Source organism: Mobula hypostoma, chromosome 24 (genome assembly GCF_963921235.1).
Source record: "Mobula hypostoma chromosome 24, sMobHyp1.1, whole genome shotgun sequence".
Lineage (NCBI taxonomy): Eukaryota > Metazoa > Chordata > Chondrichthyes > Myliobatiformes > Myliobatidae > Mobula > Mobula hypostoma.
This window is the reverse complement of record NC_086120.1, coordinates 20,077,462-20,096,073: the sequence shown is the minus strand read 5'-3', so window position 1 is coordinate 20,096,073 and position 18,612 is coordinate 20,077,462. Positions and strand designations below refer to the sequence as shown.

General features: G+C 39.1%; 1 protein-coding gene across 1 annotated transcript in view; it reads right to left on the bottom strand.

Moving 5' to 3' along the window:
• Positions 1-6: 6 nt before the first annotated feature.
• The window catches only part of lonp1 (lon peptidase 1, mitochondrial), a 55,280-nt gene continuing 36,674 nt past the window's right edge, over positions 7-18,612 (bottom strand). Inside the window, exons 11-18 of the mRNA XM_063032642.1 lie at positions 13,203-13,290; positions 12,821-12,943; positions 12,058-12,174; positions 11,512-11,652; positions 9,082-9,247; positions 6,651-6,859; positions 3,287-3,451; positions 7-2,936 (exon numbers count right to left, since the gene is read on the bottom strand). Coding sequence (XP_062888712.1) covers positions 2,787-2,936; positions 3,287-3,451; positions 6,651-6,859; positions 9,082-9,247; positions 11,512-11,652; positions 12,058-12,174; positions 12,821-12,943; positions 13,203-13,290 — 1,159 coding nt within the window. The 3' untranslated portion in view covers positions 7-2,786. The remainder of the gene's footprint in view (positions 2,937-3,286; positions 3,452-6,650; positions 6,860-9,081; positions 9,248-11,511; positions 11,653-12,057; positions 12,175-12,820; positions 12,944-13,202; positions 13,291-18,612) is intronic.

Genomic DNA, 18,612 nt, shown 5'->3' with positions numbered 1-18,612 from the left:
CACATGAATACCTGGTTTACATTTACAATGAAGACTGATTTTTGTGGAACCATTTATGGTGTTTAAAACCGTATTTCATATTTCCTTGAGGCAATTTAGTTTGGTCTATACAAGCTCACTATATAATTCCAAAATTGAATTTATGTTATCTATTCTCTTAATATTTAATAGCACATGACTAGTGTCACTATTAAGTATAGAAAGAGGAGGGAAGTGTAGAAAAACTGCATAGCTAGAGAAATAGTACAAACCAACTGTATCTCTCTGGGGCACTTGGAGTAATTTAGGCAGATGCGTGAACCATAAAGGTCAGACAAGTTTGTGTATCAGTGCTGGGATTAGGGCCTAAGAGGGATGGTTCACTAACAAGATAGCATTGGGGTAAACACATTAGCCTAAGAGAACATAGGGAAAGTTAAGGTATTTTTGAAGTCTAAATGCTGGAATCTAAATTTGAACTGCAGCTATAATGTAATATAAAATTTAAAAGATCTTGGCAACATGGTTTTCAGGAAAGAAATCAGAAGACACTGATTAGAGAATCTGTTGGTATACTGGGGAGGATAGCTGAGCAATAAAAAGAATCTTCAAAGCAAAGAACTGAATGACACTGACTAGGATAAAGGACAATGAGCAAATACAGATGTCCAAAAGCCACAGTGGTAAGTGGGTTGGATTCCAATTATGCAATTTGATTAGAATCACACATGCATTTGTGGTGAAGTATATTTACCTTCATTGGATTTGGGTTTGAAAAACAAGCCAGGCTCACTGGAGGACAGCTAAGAGATAACAATAAATGATTTAAAATACACAAAGTATAACCCAAAGTTTTAAAAAAGTTAGTTCAAGAAGGAGTGATTTCAGTGGGCTAAAACATCTGGCTTGGGTAAACTAGAATCAAAGAACGATATTAAAAAGTATAAGGAAAAGGCCTGAGCTCCCATGATCCCAGAGCAGAGAAAAAGCATATGCCTGTGATACAAACCAGGCTGGTATGTCTTGAACAGTGTGAGGAAACCAGAACACCTGGAGGAACCAGAATTGAACTCTGAAATTCCTTGAGCTGTAAGTGTTGTGCTAACTACTACACAAGTGGTGAATCTTCCAATAACAAATGGCTGTGTCAAGACTTAAGATGATACTGAATAAGGTGATCATCAAAAGGAATACACATTTAGAAAAAAATACAGCAAAGTATATAGCATATACTTCCAAGGACAGTAGTGATAGCAAATTGAGAGATGGAAGCTGTCTGGAAAAAAAATGCAAGAACCTTGACATGGCAAACAGCCTCCTTCAATGCAGTAACCATGATAATTTAAATAAAAGCACATTGCTCCTTCTCTAATGCTCCATCCAGTCTGACTGTTAAGGCTGAATATGGCCTTACAAAGTGGGACAGGCATAAGCAAACCTCTACAGTAGGGTTAATCTGAGAGTTTGAGAATCTGGAGGCAGGAGGGGGGCCTATTCTGGGATTAGAGGCCTGTGTTTATGAGCGGTCGGGAGGATGGGAAAACGGCTTCTTTGTTTTGAACATCATAGACATGATACATACACCAGAATGTGTGGCAATGCTTATAGGTCGCCCCAGCCTGTCCTTGAGTGTTGCTTCTTAATACAAACAGCACATTTAACTTTTTTTTTGATGTACATGTGACGAATCTGAATCTAAGATTCAGCAGCAAAACTTACTTTCAACTGGAATACATAAATTTGTAATTTCACAGAGCAGTAATATACTAAAAACTGGTTATTAAATATTCCCAACTGTGTTTAGTTAAAATTGAAGCATCAAATTCCCTAGCACAATAAAAAATAGTATTGGTAGCAGCTGAAACTAATCATTCTACCAACTAATACTCACTTCTCGTAAGTGGAGTATGTGTTATTTTACAGATGCCAGACAAGTTGGCTTTTTAGAAAACTGACATATTAAAGCTACAACTACAGCTAAGGCAGTTGCAGGTAACGATTGATAAATCAATCCAGTTTGTATTCAACAGAAGAAGAAAATCAAAAGCTAACTAATGGAATATCAAAGGGTGTGGTTGCCCAAATAAATTAATGACTGCAAAGCAAGGACAGTACAACTGTTCCAATGTGTCTTATTCTGAAAGACAGATTCCCTGGGAAATGCTGAGGGAATTTTATGATTCCAGCAACATTGCAGAACGCACAATTGTCACCATCCAGAAAAGTAAAAAATTAAATAGACCATTCTGAACGTATCAATTCATATCTGAACATGGAACATAGATGCCAGGCACCTCAACTCTTAAATGACCAGTGAATATCAAAATGCAATATGACTAGAAGACATCACAGACCAGATTTCACCTACACAAAGATGCACTTGTACATCTCTGGAGACAAGAATCTTGTTGACATATTCTCAATCATCAAATTGTGCCAAGTGTAAAACATAAACTTCGCAAAAACTAGAGATAATATGAAGCTTTCTTGATATATGTAGCTATCATACACGATTTATTCATAATCTACTGATTCCAATTGCTCCAGGATTCTATAATATCAAAATTGAAGAATAATTCTAGTACATTTATTAAAATAATTTCTTAACAAAATTATTGATGCCAAGATACGTTACAATACTTCAGTAAATGAGCTACGTATTTCCTCATGCTCAATTTGCTTTGCTGCCTTAAGTCTTCCAGTGGTGTAATGGACCAGCACATAACATCTGATTGTATTTCCACAAAAGGGCAACTTATAGAAATATCTTGTGATCAGTTCAATCATTTGTTCAGTGGTCAGTAACCTTATTTATTTGGAAAGGCTGTATTATACACATCCTGGTAATGTTGAGCAAAATGCACCTCCAGGCCCTCTGTAATAAACTTTGGTAGATCAAAAAAATCCTTTTTGTTTTCCATTGGTAAAATGATGCAGTTAACACCAGCTCGTCTTGCCTAAAAAAAAATAAAACACCGTTCAGTTGCAGTCAAACCTCTGGACTACTTGTTTTAAAATTTACAACCATTAACATTTTTAGATTCCTTTACAAACACTGATCTATATCAAGAAAATGATCTTAAATATTTGAGAAAACCTGTGTTTTAAATGCTTAGGAAAATACTAAAATTAGAATTGCAAAATTTAGAACTAGCAGGAAAGAAAACGTAAAAATGATTCAATTTCTTATTTAGCTGAAGGTTAAGTACTGTAATTGAACAACTACAATTTTGCTCCAATTTCGATAAAACTCGAGCTATTCCTTTTCAACTCCAGTTTTGCTTTCAGAAACTTCACTGCAACTTACAGCAATGGTTTTCTCCTTAATTCCACCAACAGGCAGGATTTTTCCAGTTAATGACACTTCTCCAGTCATGGCTAAATTTTGCCTTGCAGGTTGATCCATTGCCAGAGAAAGCAATGCAGTTACAATTGTACAGCCTGCACTTGGACCATCCTTGGGTGTCGCACCCTACAGAAACAAACAAACAAGTAATTAGAAGGTTTAAACAGTGTCACTGATAATAAATGAATTGATTAAACTTGTTCTTCACTAGCAATACATTGTATCGGTACGGGAAACCTCCGATAATCCACTATCTGACATTTTGCAAATCCCAGTGGTTCAGCAATTGGCTCACCAGGTGATGTTTGCTACATTTGCCATGCGCCGTCAGAATGCTTTGCTTACCTTGTTCCCTTTAACCTCACCTGGTTTTATTGGTCATGCTCTTCTGAAACTTACAAGATATTTTAGAAATGTTGCTACGTTTCATCTTACAAACAAGTGAATTTGATAGTTCTGGTCTAAACACCAAAGTCCTGGGTATGCTGGATTAATAGAGTTCTACTGAACTATGTGAATTGAGGCTGTCTGTGGGACTATTACACAACTGTTCATATCAAGTCTTTTATTCTTGTATGAACAACACAAATACTTTTGCATATTAGATATATTAAAATTAACTAATTTGGATCAGATACACGGAATGTATAGCTTAAGTTAACAGTATATACTCAGCTGACTGTCAACACTGGTAGAGTAGGAAGATAAATGTTTCAATGTTTCCTCCACAACAATTCATCATTCCCTCACATCTGTAATATTTATTTATATCAACAGCACATAGTTGTATTTTTAAAAAAGATGTTAAAATAATTGCAAAAATGGTAACCTAGTAAATGGAAATACCTTGAGTGAAGATACCCACAACCACACTTTTGCCCAATGAGCTAGTCCCATCTGCCTGCAATGTGCCCAGACCTTTAAACCTCTCCTATCTACAAATGTTTGTAGATGCCTTTTAAATGTTGTTAATGTTCCTGCCTCAAATACTATTCCTGCCAGCTAGTTCCAAATACACATCACCCTTTGTGTGAAGCTGCTGCCTCTAATGTTACTTCTAAATCTCTCGCCTCTCATAACCTATGCTGTCTTGTTTTTAGTAGCCCCCTCCCAGGAAAAAGGCTATGATGGACCTTAACAGGGCCTTGCTGAAGTCTATATAGAAACAATCATCGCCCTTCCCTCATCTAGCCTTTTGGTTACATTCTGGAAGAACTCCAAGACACAAATTCTCAAGCACAAAGCTACACTAATTGTCCGAAATCAGAATGTCCCACCAGTGTTGGTAGGTCCTGTCCCTCAGCATCCCCTGCAGCAAGTTACCTACCACTGATGTCAATATCAGTGGCCTGTAGTTTCCTGTGTTATTTTTGCTACCCTTTTTAAAAAAAAAATTGTACCACATTAGTTACTCTCCAGTTTTCCAGAATCTCCCTATGGCAGAGGTGAAGCAATAATTTCTGCAAGGCCTTCTGCAATATCTTCTCATGCTTTCCACAAAATTCAAAAATACCCACCAGATCAGGCCCTGGAGATTTATCTACCTTGATATATTTTAATGCCTCCAATATCTCCTCCTTGATAAATTTCTGTTGTCCAAGAGAACATCACTCATTTCCTTCACTTTCATAAATTTTCTACGTAGTAAAAACTGAAGAGTTTAATTAAATGTCTCACCCATTTCCTTTGGTTCCACACACAGGCAGCCATGTTGATCTTTGATGGGACCTTATATCTTCATAGTGACCCTTTTACTCTTAATATACCTGTAGAATCTCAGGACTTTGCTTCCCATATCCTCTTGCTCCCCTAACTTCCCTCTCAAGCGCACTCCTGCACTTCTCGTAGTCATTGGAAGATATATTTGTTGCTTATGTGCAGTGAATGCCTCCTTTTTCTTAACCCAAAGTTTCAATATCTTTCATCAACTCGGGTTCCCTAAACCTGCCAGAATTGCCTTTCACCTCAACAGGAATGTGCAGGTCTTAATTTCTTGACAACTCTTTAAAGGCTTTCCTCTTTCCCTGCAAAAAATCTCACTATTGCAAGATTCAACTTAATGGCTCCAAATTTTGTGTTGCTTGCATTCAGGACCCTAATCTGTGAACTGACTGTTTCCTTCTCCATAACTTATTTAAAAACTAAGAGAATTATGGTCAATGGACCCAAAGAACTCACTGACAGATAGTCATAGTCATACTTATTGATCCCGGGGGAAATTGGTTTTCGTTACAGTTGCACCATAATTAATAAATAGTAATAAAACCATAGTTAAATAGTAATATGCAAATTGTGCCAGGAAATAAGTCCAGGACCAGCCTATTGGCTCAGGGTGTCTGACCCTCCAAGGGAGGAGTTGTAAAGTTTGATGGCCACAGGCAGGAATGACTTCCTATGACGCTCTGTGTTGCATCTCGGTGGAATGAGTCTCTGGCTGAATGTACTCCTGTGCCCAACCAGTACATTATGTCGTGGATGGGAGACATTGTCCAAGATGGCATGCTCCACCACTTGCCCTACCTCAATCCCCAGGAGGTGAACCCTCTCTAGAGGTTCCCCCAATGTATTGATCAAGGAAGCTTTCTTGGACACATTCCACTCCATCGAAGCCTTGGTTGGCTCAGTCAGCATTAGGGAAGTTAAAATCTCGCACCAGTATTACCTTATGTTTACAACTACCTGCGCTCTCTCCATAACTGCTCTTTCAATTCCCACTGAAAATTGGGAGGGTGGGCTATAATAAAATCCCAGAGTGACCATCCCCTTTCTATTTCTCAGTTCTGCCAATATTGCCACACTGGATAATACACCAAGAATATCCTCCTCAAGGACTGTTGTACTGTTGCTATGTCCTCTTTCAGCAAGAAAGCAACCACCCTTTCTTTCTTACTTGCACCTGTCATGCCTGTAGCATTTTCCTCTATGTTCTGTTTTGGTTATGATATTCCAATCCACAGAGCTCATCCATGCCACGACTTCACTGGCCATAACTCAAACCTTTTGCACTGAAATAAATGCACTTTAAACCAATGGCCTTTCTTCCCCCTTTTACTGCACTCAATATTGTAGACTTAGTATTGCATTACCTAGAAAAGCATAACTACATTGGTTTTACTGTGTGAAAGTAGTGACAAATTGATTTAGTATAGAGTTGCAGTATAGTGTTGGCTAATGCAGCTTTTGGTATGCAGTACACAAGTATAACACTCAACAGAAAATGCTTTGTTTATAGTTGTGAAGTAAAGTTGTGGCAACTAATTAATGCAATTAGCATCCCTTTTATGGAACAAAATACCTTTACATACTTAATAATTCAAACACTTACTTCAGGCACATGCAGATGAATATGCGAGTGAGTCAGGAAATCATTAGTAGGGTCTTTCTGCATGAGAAAGGCCCTGGAAAATGTATAGGCAATTTTTGCACTTTCCTTCATCACATCTCCCAGTTGACCAGTCACTTCAAGAGAACCATCTTTACTTTCTTTGTCTCTTGGTCGACGAAGGGAAGTTTCAATGAAGAGAGTTGAACCACCTGATTGAGTATTATAAGGTACACAATTATTTCAGAATGTTTCCATTGTTGGAGAGCCAAAAAAAAAACCTTTTCTATCTGGTTCCCCTTTGCTATTTATTTAAAAGAGCGGACATGGGAGGTTGTTGAAGAGATTCAGGGAGATCTAGATATTTAGAATTAAAATTCTTAAAACTTATAATGCTGTCTAATGATACACTGGTTTCCAAGAACCTGCTTTTTTCTTTCTGAAATAGAAACTAAGATTGATCACCTGAGGTCTTGTACAATTTCAACATCTCAATTGAATTCAACCCCAAACAAAAGTTAAGGTGTATTGGTATTGGTTCATTATTCTCCTATGTACTGAGATACAACAATGCCATCCAGATAGATCATGCCATACATAGTTACATTGAGGTAGTTAAAAGAAAACAGAACATAGAGCTGCACATACAGAGAAAGTTCGGTGCAGAAAGTCAGATAAAGTGCACGTGCTACAATAAGGTGGATTGACAGATCAAGAGTTCATCTTCTAATGTGAGAGATCCATTCATGAGAGATAAAAGTGGGATAGAAGCTGTTCTTGAATCTGGTGTTATGTGTTCTCAAGCGTTCTGTGCAACAGGGAAGGGGAGGAGAGAGAATCGTCCTTAATTATGTTGTCTACTTTAAGAGTAAGAATGTGATAAGGCAGTCCTCAAGATAAATACTTACATTGTTCCTAATGGTCACTTGAGAAATGGAACAAGTTCCTCATCTTCCCTGTTATGATTTATGCAGACTGGTTCCCGATGTGCAGGTTTGTCACTTGAGTAGTAGTTACGCAGGGTACCACTCTACATTCTTAAGAGTTTAGGATACTGAATTCATCAATACATTAAAAAAAAACTTAGTTAAAGACTTGACAAGATAGATAAATGGAGGCTGCTTCTCCAGAGTTAAGAACTAGGCATCATAGGCCATCTTGGACTGAAATAAAAAAAAAGTTCTTCATTTAAAAGGATGGTGAATATTTGGAATTCTCTCTACCAATGTGCTGTGGAGCCTTTCTTATTAATTGCTTAAAAAATAGAGATTGGTAATTTTCTACATGAAAGTGGTTGGGGTGAGGGGAAACAGTGCAGGGAAATGTTTTTTTTAAAAAGGTAGATCAGGAATGATCTTGTAGAATGTCAAAGCAGGCTTGAGCACCTGAGTGACTACTCCTGCTTTCATTTCTTACGTTCTTAAAGGAGAAAGAACAAGAAATAAAGCAATCATCCCCTCTCAGAAAATATAGCAAGCCAAACAATTTCTTGCTGAAATATTGACTTAATTATTAAAGGTAGCCAAGCTTCAAAATTACATATGATAAATAAAAAATAAAACACAGATTTTGGATATCTAACTAAAAACAGAAAATGCTGGAGATACTCCGTCATTAGGTTAGACAGTAATAGGCAGTAATCTTGGATGGAAGATTGTTAGACGTTCCCTTTCCATAGATACTAACCACCCAAAGGAGTATTTCTAGCATTTCCTGTAATTATAATAGAAACTAACAAACTGAAGTTAGAGGCACAACCTCTTTCTTTTTTGGCGTGTGCGTGCGTGAGTGTGCGATGTTGGTGGGACAGTGTCTTTTTCATGCCTTTACAAGGCGCAGAGCGAGAGAGAGAGAGACCGTGTGGGGCGCCACTCCTCACACAGACATTTCATAGTATTTTTCCCTTTTTATTTTACGAGGTCGAGTTGCAATCTCGACACTCAACCCGGCACAGATGGAAAACGTACTCCGGAGCGGCTCCGACTGGGTGTGAACCCGGGAACCTCCGTTCCAGAGTCTGGCGCTGATGTCATTGCGCCACCAGCCGGTCCACAGGCACAATCTCGGAGGGGTAGGGAGGGATGTTGAAGGCAGTTACGGAAAAAGGAAGGGAAGACCATGACTGAGAATTTTGAGGGAAAAAAGTGTAGTGGTTCATTTTAGTGAACAGAGGGATTATAAAGGATTTAGTAAATTTGGTTGACAGAAAATTGAGTTGGAGCTTGAGACTAGCTCTGTGGATGGTGAAAAGTAGCAAGCAGTGTCGGATAAACATGAAATTAGTCAATTCTAGAGGTAATATGTATATATTGTCGTATCTCAGCAGAAGAATGAAGCAGACACAGAAGAACAACATTGAAAAGTTGACAATTGGCAAGAATATATTATGTCCTTATTGTGAACCATTTTTTAAATACAAAACTCATCCTCTCACCCATAGCTGTCCAGGCTAAACCCATTACAACTCCTGATGGAGTGACGTCATACATTCGGTCCACTGTGAATATAGGCTTTCCAACAAAATCATGGAGGTTCTCTGGTGTTGCCACTACCCTGTCAGTTTCTTTATGTACAATTTTATATGCAGCCTTGCGGAATACCTGCAGGAGAGTAATCAAGTAATTTGTGGCTGCAGAGATTGTCTATGAAATTATTTAAATGAGGTATTGAAACACATGTAAATCCGAGTAATACATCAAAACCTTTAAAACCAGCTAAGAAATCTCATGTAAAATTATGTCAACTGAACAAACTCATCAGCTGTTCTCCACAGGCACCCCGTTCTGCACATGGAGAGGATACAAAATTCCCCATCTAGAAAAGCAGCCATATCTGTATGGAACCACTCTATATAAAAACATGCTCCAACAAAATTTAATCGGATTTGTCAAAAATCTATGGCACTTTTAGCAAGAGAGTTCACTATACTAAAGTAGCTGTCATATTTGTGGAAGGTGCAGGTTTTTCACAACAAAGCCTGTTGTTTAAAATGTTCATACCCTTTCCAAACACTGATAACTTTTAATTGTTGCCTAACTCCAATCTTCACCAAACTGTCCACTTGATAGACATTCCATCAATTATCCTAAATATTCATTCCCCTCTTCAGCACAGTGTAACATCCAGACAGGCAGTAAATGATGACTTTACTAACTATGCCCAGGTTCAGGGGAAAAAAAATCTCTGCATTACAAATCAACTATTATGCATGTGTTCCTTTTCTTCAAGTATTCATGTTGAAGAAATATTTAAATAAACTGAAAGCAAAAAAAAACATTTTACACTCTCCTCCCCACACCTCTATTTTTCTCTGCTACCTGATTTGATGCTGAATCATTGCATTTCAAATCAAAGTTTGTTCTGGGTCCTTACACAAACTTTCAATCTGACTTGTTGACATTGTTACTTTCCCTGTTAGCTAAGGTTTCAGATAACTCATTCATTTTACTATAGCTATTTAGCTTGCAACTTTATAATTTGCCACCCAAAAAAAATTGCACTTGCAAGTACATGCCCAACTAGACACCATCAGATACTATCTACTTAGAAGATCTGTAAAGGTTTCACATTTTAGGGGATATCTTAAGTAAGGGCAGAGGGCCCAGTGATTCAGGGAAGGAATTCCTGAGCTGAGAGATCTTGGGATCTAGGTTCATAGCTCCTTGAAAGTGGCCACACAGGTCAATAAGGTGGTTAAGGCGGCTTATGAAATACTTGCTTTTATTAATTGAGGCACTGAGTTCAAAAGTCAGGAAGTTATGTTGCAACTTTATAAAACTCTGTTTTATAATCATCTGGATTTTTGTGTACAGTTCTGGACCCCCACTACAGGAAGGATGTTGAGGCTTTGGAGGGAGTGCCGAAGATGCTACCTGGTTTAGAAGGCATGTGCTATCATCAGAGGCTGTGGGGAGATCTCAGAGATTTACAAGATTATGAGAGGCATAGATAGAATGGACAGAGAATATTTGTTTCCCAGGGTTGAAATGTCTAATACCAGTAGTCAGGCATTGAAGGGGAGAGAGGTAGGTTCAAGTGGGATGTGAGGGGTACATTTTTTTACTCAGCGAGTGGTGGATGCCTGGAATGCACTGCCTAGTATGGTGATAGAAGCAAATACATTAGAGGCTTTTAAGAGACGTTTGGATAGGCACATGGATGTAAGGGAGATGGAGGGATACAGACATGGTGTAGATAGGAGGGATTAGTGTTTGGGTGTTTTTGATTTGCTTTTCAGCTGGCTCAGCATAACATTGTGGGCCAAATAGCCCATTCCTGTGCTGTATCTTTCTATAAGGCAATAAACAACGATTAGATGCTGAAACAAAACAATAATTTGTGGGTGAAGTAAACAAGTGACAGGGACAGAAATGTAGATGGCTGCCAAATTCAGGGACAGGAATGTTGAACTAGTCATAGAAATGGAAATGGGCAAGGTAATGAATACAAGGTTGAAAATTTTAGCTGGAAAACCTATTTTTACTGACTTTTATTTGCATATATGGAGTGATGCAATCTAACATTCTACTACAGCAAAACATTTAATGTTTACACTAATAGAAGGCATGAAACCCCCTTGTATATCTTTATTATTACTGGGCAGCAAATACAATGGAGAAAAAAAAATTACATAGTTTTGTTTAATACTATGTCCGATTCAGCATCGCTGAAAATTAGACTGCATAATAATTGTTTTGGATTTTTAGTTTCAATAAAGAAATTTCTTTATATTTTGATGCATGATATACTGTAGTTCATGCGGAGTCACAGCTGGGGCTACTTTATTACATGCCTTTGAGTACAGTGTTATCTGTAGTGGCTCTTCCACGTTAGAACACTTCTACAGTGGCAAAGACGCACTTACCTTTTCCACCTGCTTTTGCAGATTGCGAACCCCACTTTCCCTGCAGTACTGTTTGATTAGAATAGTTAGTGCTTCAGGTGTGATTTGTGCCTTCTCTTTATCCAGGCCACAGCTACTCATTGCTTGGGGAACTAGATAACGCTGCAATAAGAGTACAAATTAATTATCATACATTTTAACAGTATTTTACATCTTCAGAACATTTCAAAGTGCTATAGACTATAGTGCAATCGCTGCCTTTTTTCTACAGACAAAATGCAACATCTATTTTGTGCACAGCAAGGATGCATAAATAGCTGAAGTAAGGAACTATGATTCAAGCTCACAACCTTGTGCCAGAAATTAGGAATACAGAACTGAGAATGCAATCTCACTATTAAATAGAGAACATAGATGAGATCCTTCATTTATATTCCATGCAATGTAGGCATCACTAATATACAATTTCTCATGTCCAATGCAAATACTAGAATAAATGCACACAACTTTTTATTATTTTTATAGTAATAGATAATATTCTGCCCATTTAAAAAGGAACAGATTTACCTCAGCAATTGCAAGTTTCTCCTGCGCTACATAACCAGAAACGTTAATCATCTCCATTCGATCCCGGAGAGGTTCAGGAATTGTTTCAGTCACATTAGCAGTGCAGATAAAAAGTACCTAAAAAATTTAAAATAAATGGTTGGACAGAGTACTTTCAGTGCTTTTCTTTCACTTCAGTGCCAAGAGTCCTGATTTGCTCCAGGTACTCTATTACAGATGTAAACCAGTTTGCCCAATCCTCATGAGGCCCAAGCAACCTAGACTTGGTGACAATATTTCTTGGCTTTCTTGTTCCAAATGATTTAGATGGCCAAACAGGTATAGAAAAGGATGCTTCTGCACAAGACTATTATGTACAATTTTTTGCAGCCTTTGTCTTTCTGCCTTAATTTCATGCTAATTTGATCAGCAATATTAAAATTCAGTGTTGTCAGAATATTGACAAACTTATTCAGCCATTCAGGATATTATAGCTAATCCTAAGTTTTTCCTCAGCTGACATCCGTTCAGGGTATTTCCACAAGCAATCAGAAGTAGGAACCAGGGTGATATTCTTCATCTGTTGCCTGGGATGTTGAGATTATTTAGAGCTTTCCCATATGACCCAGATAAAAATCAGCTAAACGTGACATCATCATTCATATAATGTCTTACTGAGAGTTCCATCTGGAGGCAACAGATTTAATCTCAGGTCATCAATCCCAAAATTTAACCCCTTTCTTTCATTGCAGATGCTACCAGACTTGCAGAATCCAAACTATACCTTTGATAAATCGACTGGCACATCAAGGTAATGGTCCAAAAAGTTAAAATTCTGTTCTGGATCGAGAAGTTCCAGGAGAGCTGAAGATGGATCTCCTTGATAACCACGACCAATTTTATCAATCTGTAGTAAATAAGTATGATTGCTTGATGTGATCAAAAATTCAGAATTCCTGCATGCTACTTAATAAGCTAAAGTTGGGGATAATAGATGGAAATACTGATTGTGTAAATTAAAATCAGCAATAATGTAATTAAGTATCTGTGAGTGTTGAAAACACATGAAAGGCAATTATACTTTAAGGTTATGATGAATTTTTGATTGACACTGGTTTAAAGCTTTCAGACGAAATATTAACTACAACCATATTAGAGAAGGTTACCTCATCAATAAGAACCAATGGATTTTCAGTTTTTGTTTTCTTTAGACACTGAATGATTTTTCCAGGCATTGCTCCAACATATGTCCTCCTGTATTAATTAGAGAAGCATAAAAAGGTTACCACAACTATTAATTTATCGCAGTATACTTCTATGTTGAACACTGTTTTAGAAGCAAAGCCAGAAATTAACACTGGTTCAATAAGTACAGAAGAACAGAGTCATACAGTTGTCAAACATGGAAACGTTCGGCCCACCAGATCTATGCTAACCAATATGCTCATTTACACTAATCCCACTTGCCTGTATTGACTCTCTAGCACTCTATACCATGCTAATTTAAGTATCTGTCCAGAAGACTCTTAAATGTGTTACTGTTGCCACCTCCATCATCTCCTCTGGTAGCTCATTCCAGATACCAACTACTGTGTGAAACAGTTACCTCTCAAGTCCCCTTTTACACATTCTCCTATTCGCCTTAGGACAATGGCTTCTGGTTATAGATACTTCGATCGCGGGAGAGAAAGTCTAGTTATCCACCCTACCTATGCCTCCCATAGTTTCATACATCTGTATCATGTCACCTCTCAGTCTCCTTCAGACAATTTCTCCTTAAAACTCAAGACCTCCAATCCAAGCAGCATTATTGTGAATTTTTTTTGCACCTTTCGCTTAATTATGTCTTTTCTGTAACATAGCAACAGTTCTGGTGACCATATCAAAGATACGTACAACTGTAACATGATGACCTAAATCTTGTACTCAATGCTGATGAAGGCAAGCCATCCACTTTCCCCATCACCCTGTATGCCTGTGTTGCCACATTCAGGGAACCGTGTACTCGCACTCCAAGGTCTCTGTTCAACAACATACCACTCTCTATGTCCTGCCCTAGCTTAGTTTCCCAACATACATTATTTCACATTTGTATGAATTAAATTCCACTTTCCCCAATCTCCGTCTTTTCACAAACCTGACCAACACACTACAGGATACAAGAATCAGTTACAAATTCCACATAGATTAGAGGCTTTGAGACACAAGTTTCTGGCTACAATGATGAGAACATGGTTCAGAGCTGCACATCCCAGAAAAACGTAGCAATAGGCATCTACAACACTAACCAATGAGGAAACTTTTTAAATCAGCTGAATGTTGCCTCTGTCTATTATTAATTATCAGTGAAACAAGATGTCAAGAAGAGTGCTATCAGACATTTATTCATAATTGCAGCAACACACATCAAAGTTGCTGGTGAACACAGCAGGCCAGGCAGCATCTCTAGGAAGAGGTATAGTCGACGTTTCAGGCCGAGACCCTTCATCTGACGAAGGGTCTCGGCCCAAAACGTTGACTATACCTCTTCCTAGAGATGCTGCCTGGCCTGCTGCGTTCACCAGCAACTTTGATGTGTGTTGCTTGAATTTCCAGCATCTGCAGAATTCCTCGTGTTTACGTTTATTCATAATTGATTTGCTTACTGATGTTAGGTCTGAGTCCTGACAGATTATGTTATTTTGCATAATACATTTTTGTTTGGAACTTGAAAAGCCTTAAACTCTATGAAAGCTACTGATGTCCCCTTAACATGTGATATTCTTGACAAGACAATATGATGTCAAAACAATCTTATTTTTTCAATCCCCTTTTAAAATGCCCAACATTTGATTTGCCATCTTAATTACTAGTTAGTACACACAGGTGCAAATGTACACAAGCATTTACTACTTTACCTGTTATCTCTTATTTTCCCAAATCATATTCCCTATGCCACTGGCCTATCCCAGTCACTTGACACAGCTACAACCTCTTGTGCTCACATAACCACCTGAATTTGCTTAAATTTGGGTAAATTGTATTAACTTATCAATCCTCATTATAAACTGCGATTGAAAAGGGACCAATAAAAATCTTAAGATGACTCAACTAGTAATAATTAGATTCCAAAGAAATTAAAAATAAAAAGCTGTTGGAACTCAGCAGGTCAGGTAGCATCTATGGAGGGAAATGGACAGTGGACATTTCAGGTCAAAACCTTTCAACTGGACTGCAAGATATAGTTAGTATAAAGAGGTGAGGGGAGTCAGGTTTATTATCACTGCCTTCTAGGAAGTGAAATTTATTGTTTTGCAGCAGTAGTACAGTGTAAAGATGCAAAATTACTATAGATTTAAAAAATAAATAAATAGTGCAAGTAAAAGGAAATTATAGGAAGTGTTTATAGCCGGTTCAGAAATCTGATTAGGAAGGGAAAGAAGCTATTCCAGAATCATTGAGGGTGGATACCTCCTCCCTGACAGTGGTATTGAGAAGAAGACATGTCCCAAATGCTGAGGGACACCGCCTTCTTGAGTCACTGCCTCTTGAACATGTCCTCAATGGTGGGGAGCATTATGCCTATGATGGAGCTAGGAATCTTCACTACATGCCAGGCCGTGAAGCAAGCAGTCAGAATGTTCTCTATTGTACACCTATAAAAATTTGTGAGAGTCTTTGGTGATTATAGCAAATTTCATCAAGCTCCTAACGAAGCAGAGCTGCAAGTGTGTCTTCTTCATGACTGTATTGATATGCTGAGCCCAAATCAGATCCTCTGAGATGTTGACACCCAGGAACTTAAAGAACCTCACCACTTCCACTGCTGACCTCTCAATGAGGACTGGTGTGTGTTCTCTCAACTTCCCATTCCTGAAGTCCACAGTCAATTCCTTGTCTTCCTGATGCTGAGTACAAGGTTGTTATTGTGACACCACTCAACCAGCTGATCTATCATTCTTGTATGCCTCTTTGTTACCATCTGAGATCTTACCAAAACAGTGACGTCATTGTGAATTTATACCTGGCGTTGAGCTGCCACAGTCATGACTGTAGAGAGAGTAGAGCAGTAGGTTCAGCATGCAAATAGTAAGTAGAACCAGGTGAGGAAGGGTGACAGGCAGAAGGGGGGGGGCAGGGGAAAGAGTGGAAATAGTGACAGAGGCAGGGAGGTGATAGGTGTAGACAACAAAGAGCTGCAGGTGATGGAATCTCATAGGAGAGGAAGGTGAATCATGGGACCAAGGAAGATGGGGGTGAGCAGATGGGAACAGTGGGGTAAAGGATCCAGTGGGAGGCATATGTGGGTTATCAGCAGATGGAGTGGGTGGAGGAAGAGAAAGGAACAGGGGCTGGGTGGTGCGATGAAGGGTTTGTTGGTCTAGAAGATTGGGGAAGAGCAAAAATGTAAAGTATAGCAACAGGTTACCAGAAATTGGAGAATTCAATACTTAAGCCGTCAGGTTGTAGATTACCCAGGTGGCATATGAAGTGCTGTTCCTATAGTTTGTGCTTAGCCTCATCCTGGCAGTGGAAGAGATAGGGGGATTTGTTAGCTAGGGGAACAGTAAAATTCTGTGGGCAAGAACGAGATTCCCTGATGGTGAGTTGCCTCCCGGGTGCCAGGGTCCGAGAAATTTCAGATCAAGTCCTCATCATTCTCAAGTAGGAAAGGTGAACAGCCAGAGGTCACGGTCATGGTCCATTTAAGTACCAATGATATAGGTAGGGCAAGTGATGAGGTTCTGCAAAGGGATTTCAGGGAGTCAGGAGAAAAGTAAGGGCAGGACCTCCAGGGTTGTGATCTGAGGATAACTACTTGTGCTCCATGCTAGTGAGGCCAGAAATAAGATTATACAGTTTAACATGTGGCTTAAGGAGATGGTGCAGGAGATAGGCATAAGGTTTTTGGATCATTGGGCTCTCTTCCAGGGAAGGTTGGTCATGTACAGAAGAAACGGTCTGCACCTGAACTGGAAGGGGACCAGTATCCTAGAGGGAAGGTTTGCTAATGCTGCATGGTGAGGTTTAAACTAGAGTTGCAGGGGGATGGGAACCAGAGTGCCTGAACAGTTAGTGGAGAGGTTGTGGAGACAGATGTTTGGAGACTGCAGACAAAGTCAGGAGTCAGAAGGTTGAGCATGGTGCGAATAGTGCCCTGAGATGCGTATATTTCAGTGCAAATATCATCATAGGAAAGGTGGATGAGCTCCGGGCATGGATCAACACCTGGAATAATGATATTGTAGCCATTAGCGAAACTTGGTTGCAGGATGGGCAAGACTGGCAGCTCAATATTCCAGGGTTCCGTTGTCTTAGACGTGATAGAGTGGGACGGATTAAAGGAGGATGGGTGGCATAACGAGTCAGAGAAAATGTCATGACAGTGCTCTGTCAGGACTGAATGGAGAACTCGTCCAGTGAGGTGTTATGGGTGGAACTGAGAAATAGGAAAGGTATGACCACATTAATGGAGCTATGTTCCAAACCAACAGTCCGAGGGGTTTAGAAGAACAAACTTGGAAAGATCGCAGACTGTTGCAAGAAACACAAGTTGTTATAGCAGGTGATTTTAACTTTCCATGTATTGACTGGGACTCCCATACCGTAAAAGGACGAGATGAGATAGTGTTTGTCAAATGTGTTCAAGAAAGTTTCCTTAATAGTACATAGAAGTTCCAGTGAGAGAGTGTGCGATATTGGACATTCAAGATGAGGTAGTAAACTGGATTAGACATTGGCTTTGTGAAAGAAGCCAGAGACTGGTAGTAGATGGTTGCCTCTCTGATTCAGGCCTTTGTGTTGCAGAGATCTGCGCTTGGTGCATTACTGTTTGTCATCTATATCAATAATCTGGATGATAATGTGGTTAACTGGATCAGCAAATATGCAGATGACACCAAGATAGGGGGTGTAGTGGACAGTGAGGAAGGCTATCATGCTTGCAGAGGGATCTGCATCAGCTGGAAAAATGGGCTGAGAAATGGCAGCTGGAATTTAATGCTGACAAGTGCAAGGTACTGCACTTTAGTAGGACCAACCAGGAAAGGTCTTAGACAATGAACAGTAGGGCACTGGGGAGTGTGGTAGAACAAAGAGATCTGGGAATGTAGGTCCATAATTCGTTGAAGGTGGTGTCACAATTAGATAGAGTTGTAAAGAAAGCTTTTAGCACATTGGCCTTCATAAATCAACGTACCGAGCACAGGAGATGGGATGTTATGTTGAAGTTGTATAAGATGTAGGTGAGGCCTAATTTGGAGTACTGTGTGCAGTTTTGGTCACCTACCTACAGGAAAGATGTAAATAAGATTTAAAGAGTAAGAGAAAATTTACGTTGTCAGGTTTGAAGGACCTGAGTTATAAGGAAAGATTGAATAGGTTAGGACTTTATTCCTTAGAATGTAGGAGATTGAGAGGAAATTTGATAGAGGTATACAAAATTATGAGGGTATAGATAGAGTAAATGCAAACAGGCTTTTTCCACTGGGTCACGGGTTAAGGGTGAAAGGTAAAAAGTTTAAAGGGAACACAAGGGGAAACTTCTTCATTCAGTGGGTCACGGGCGTGTGGAATGAACTGCCAGCACAAACGTTG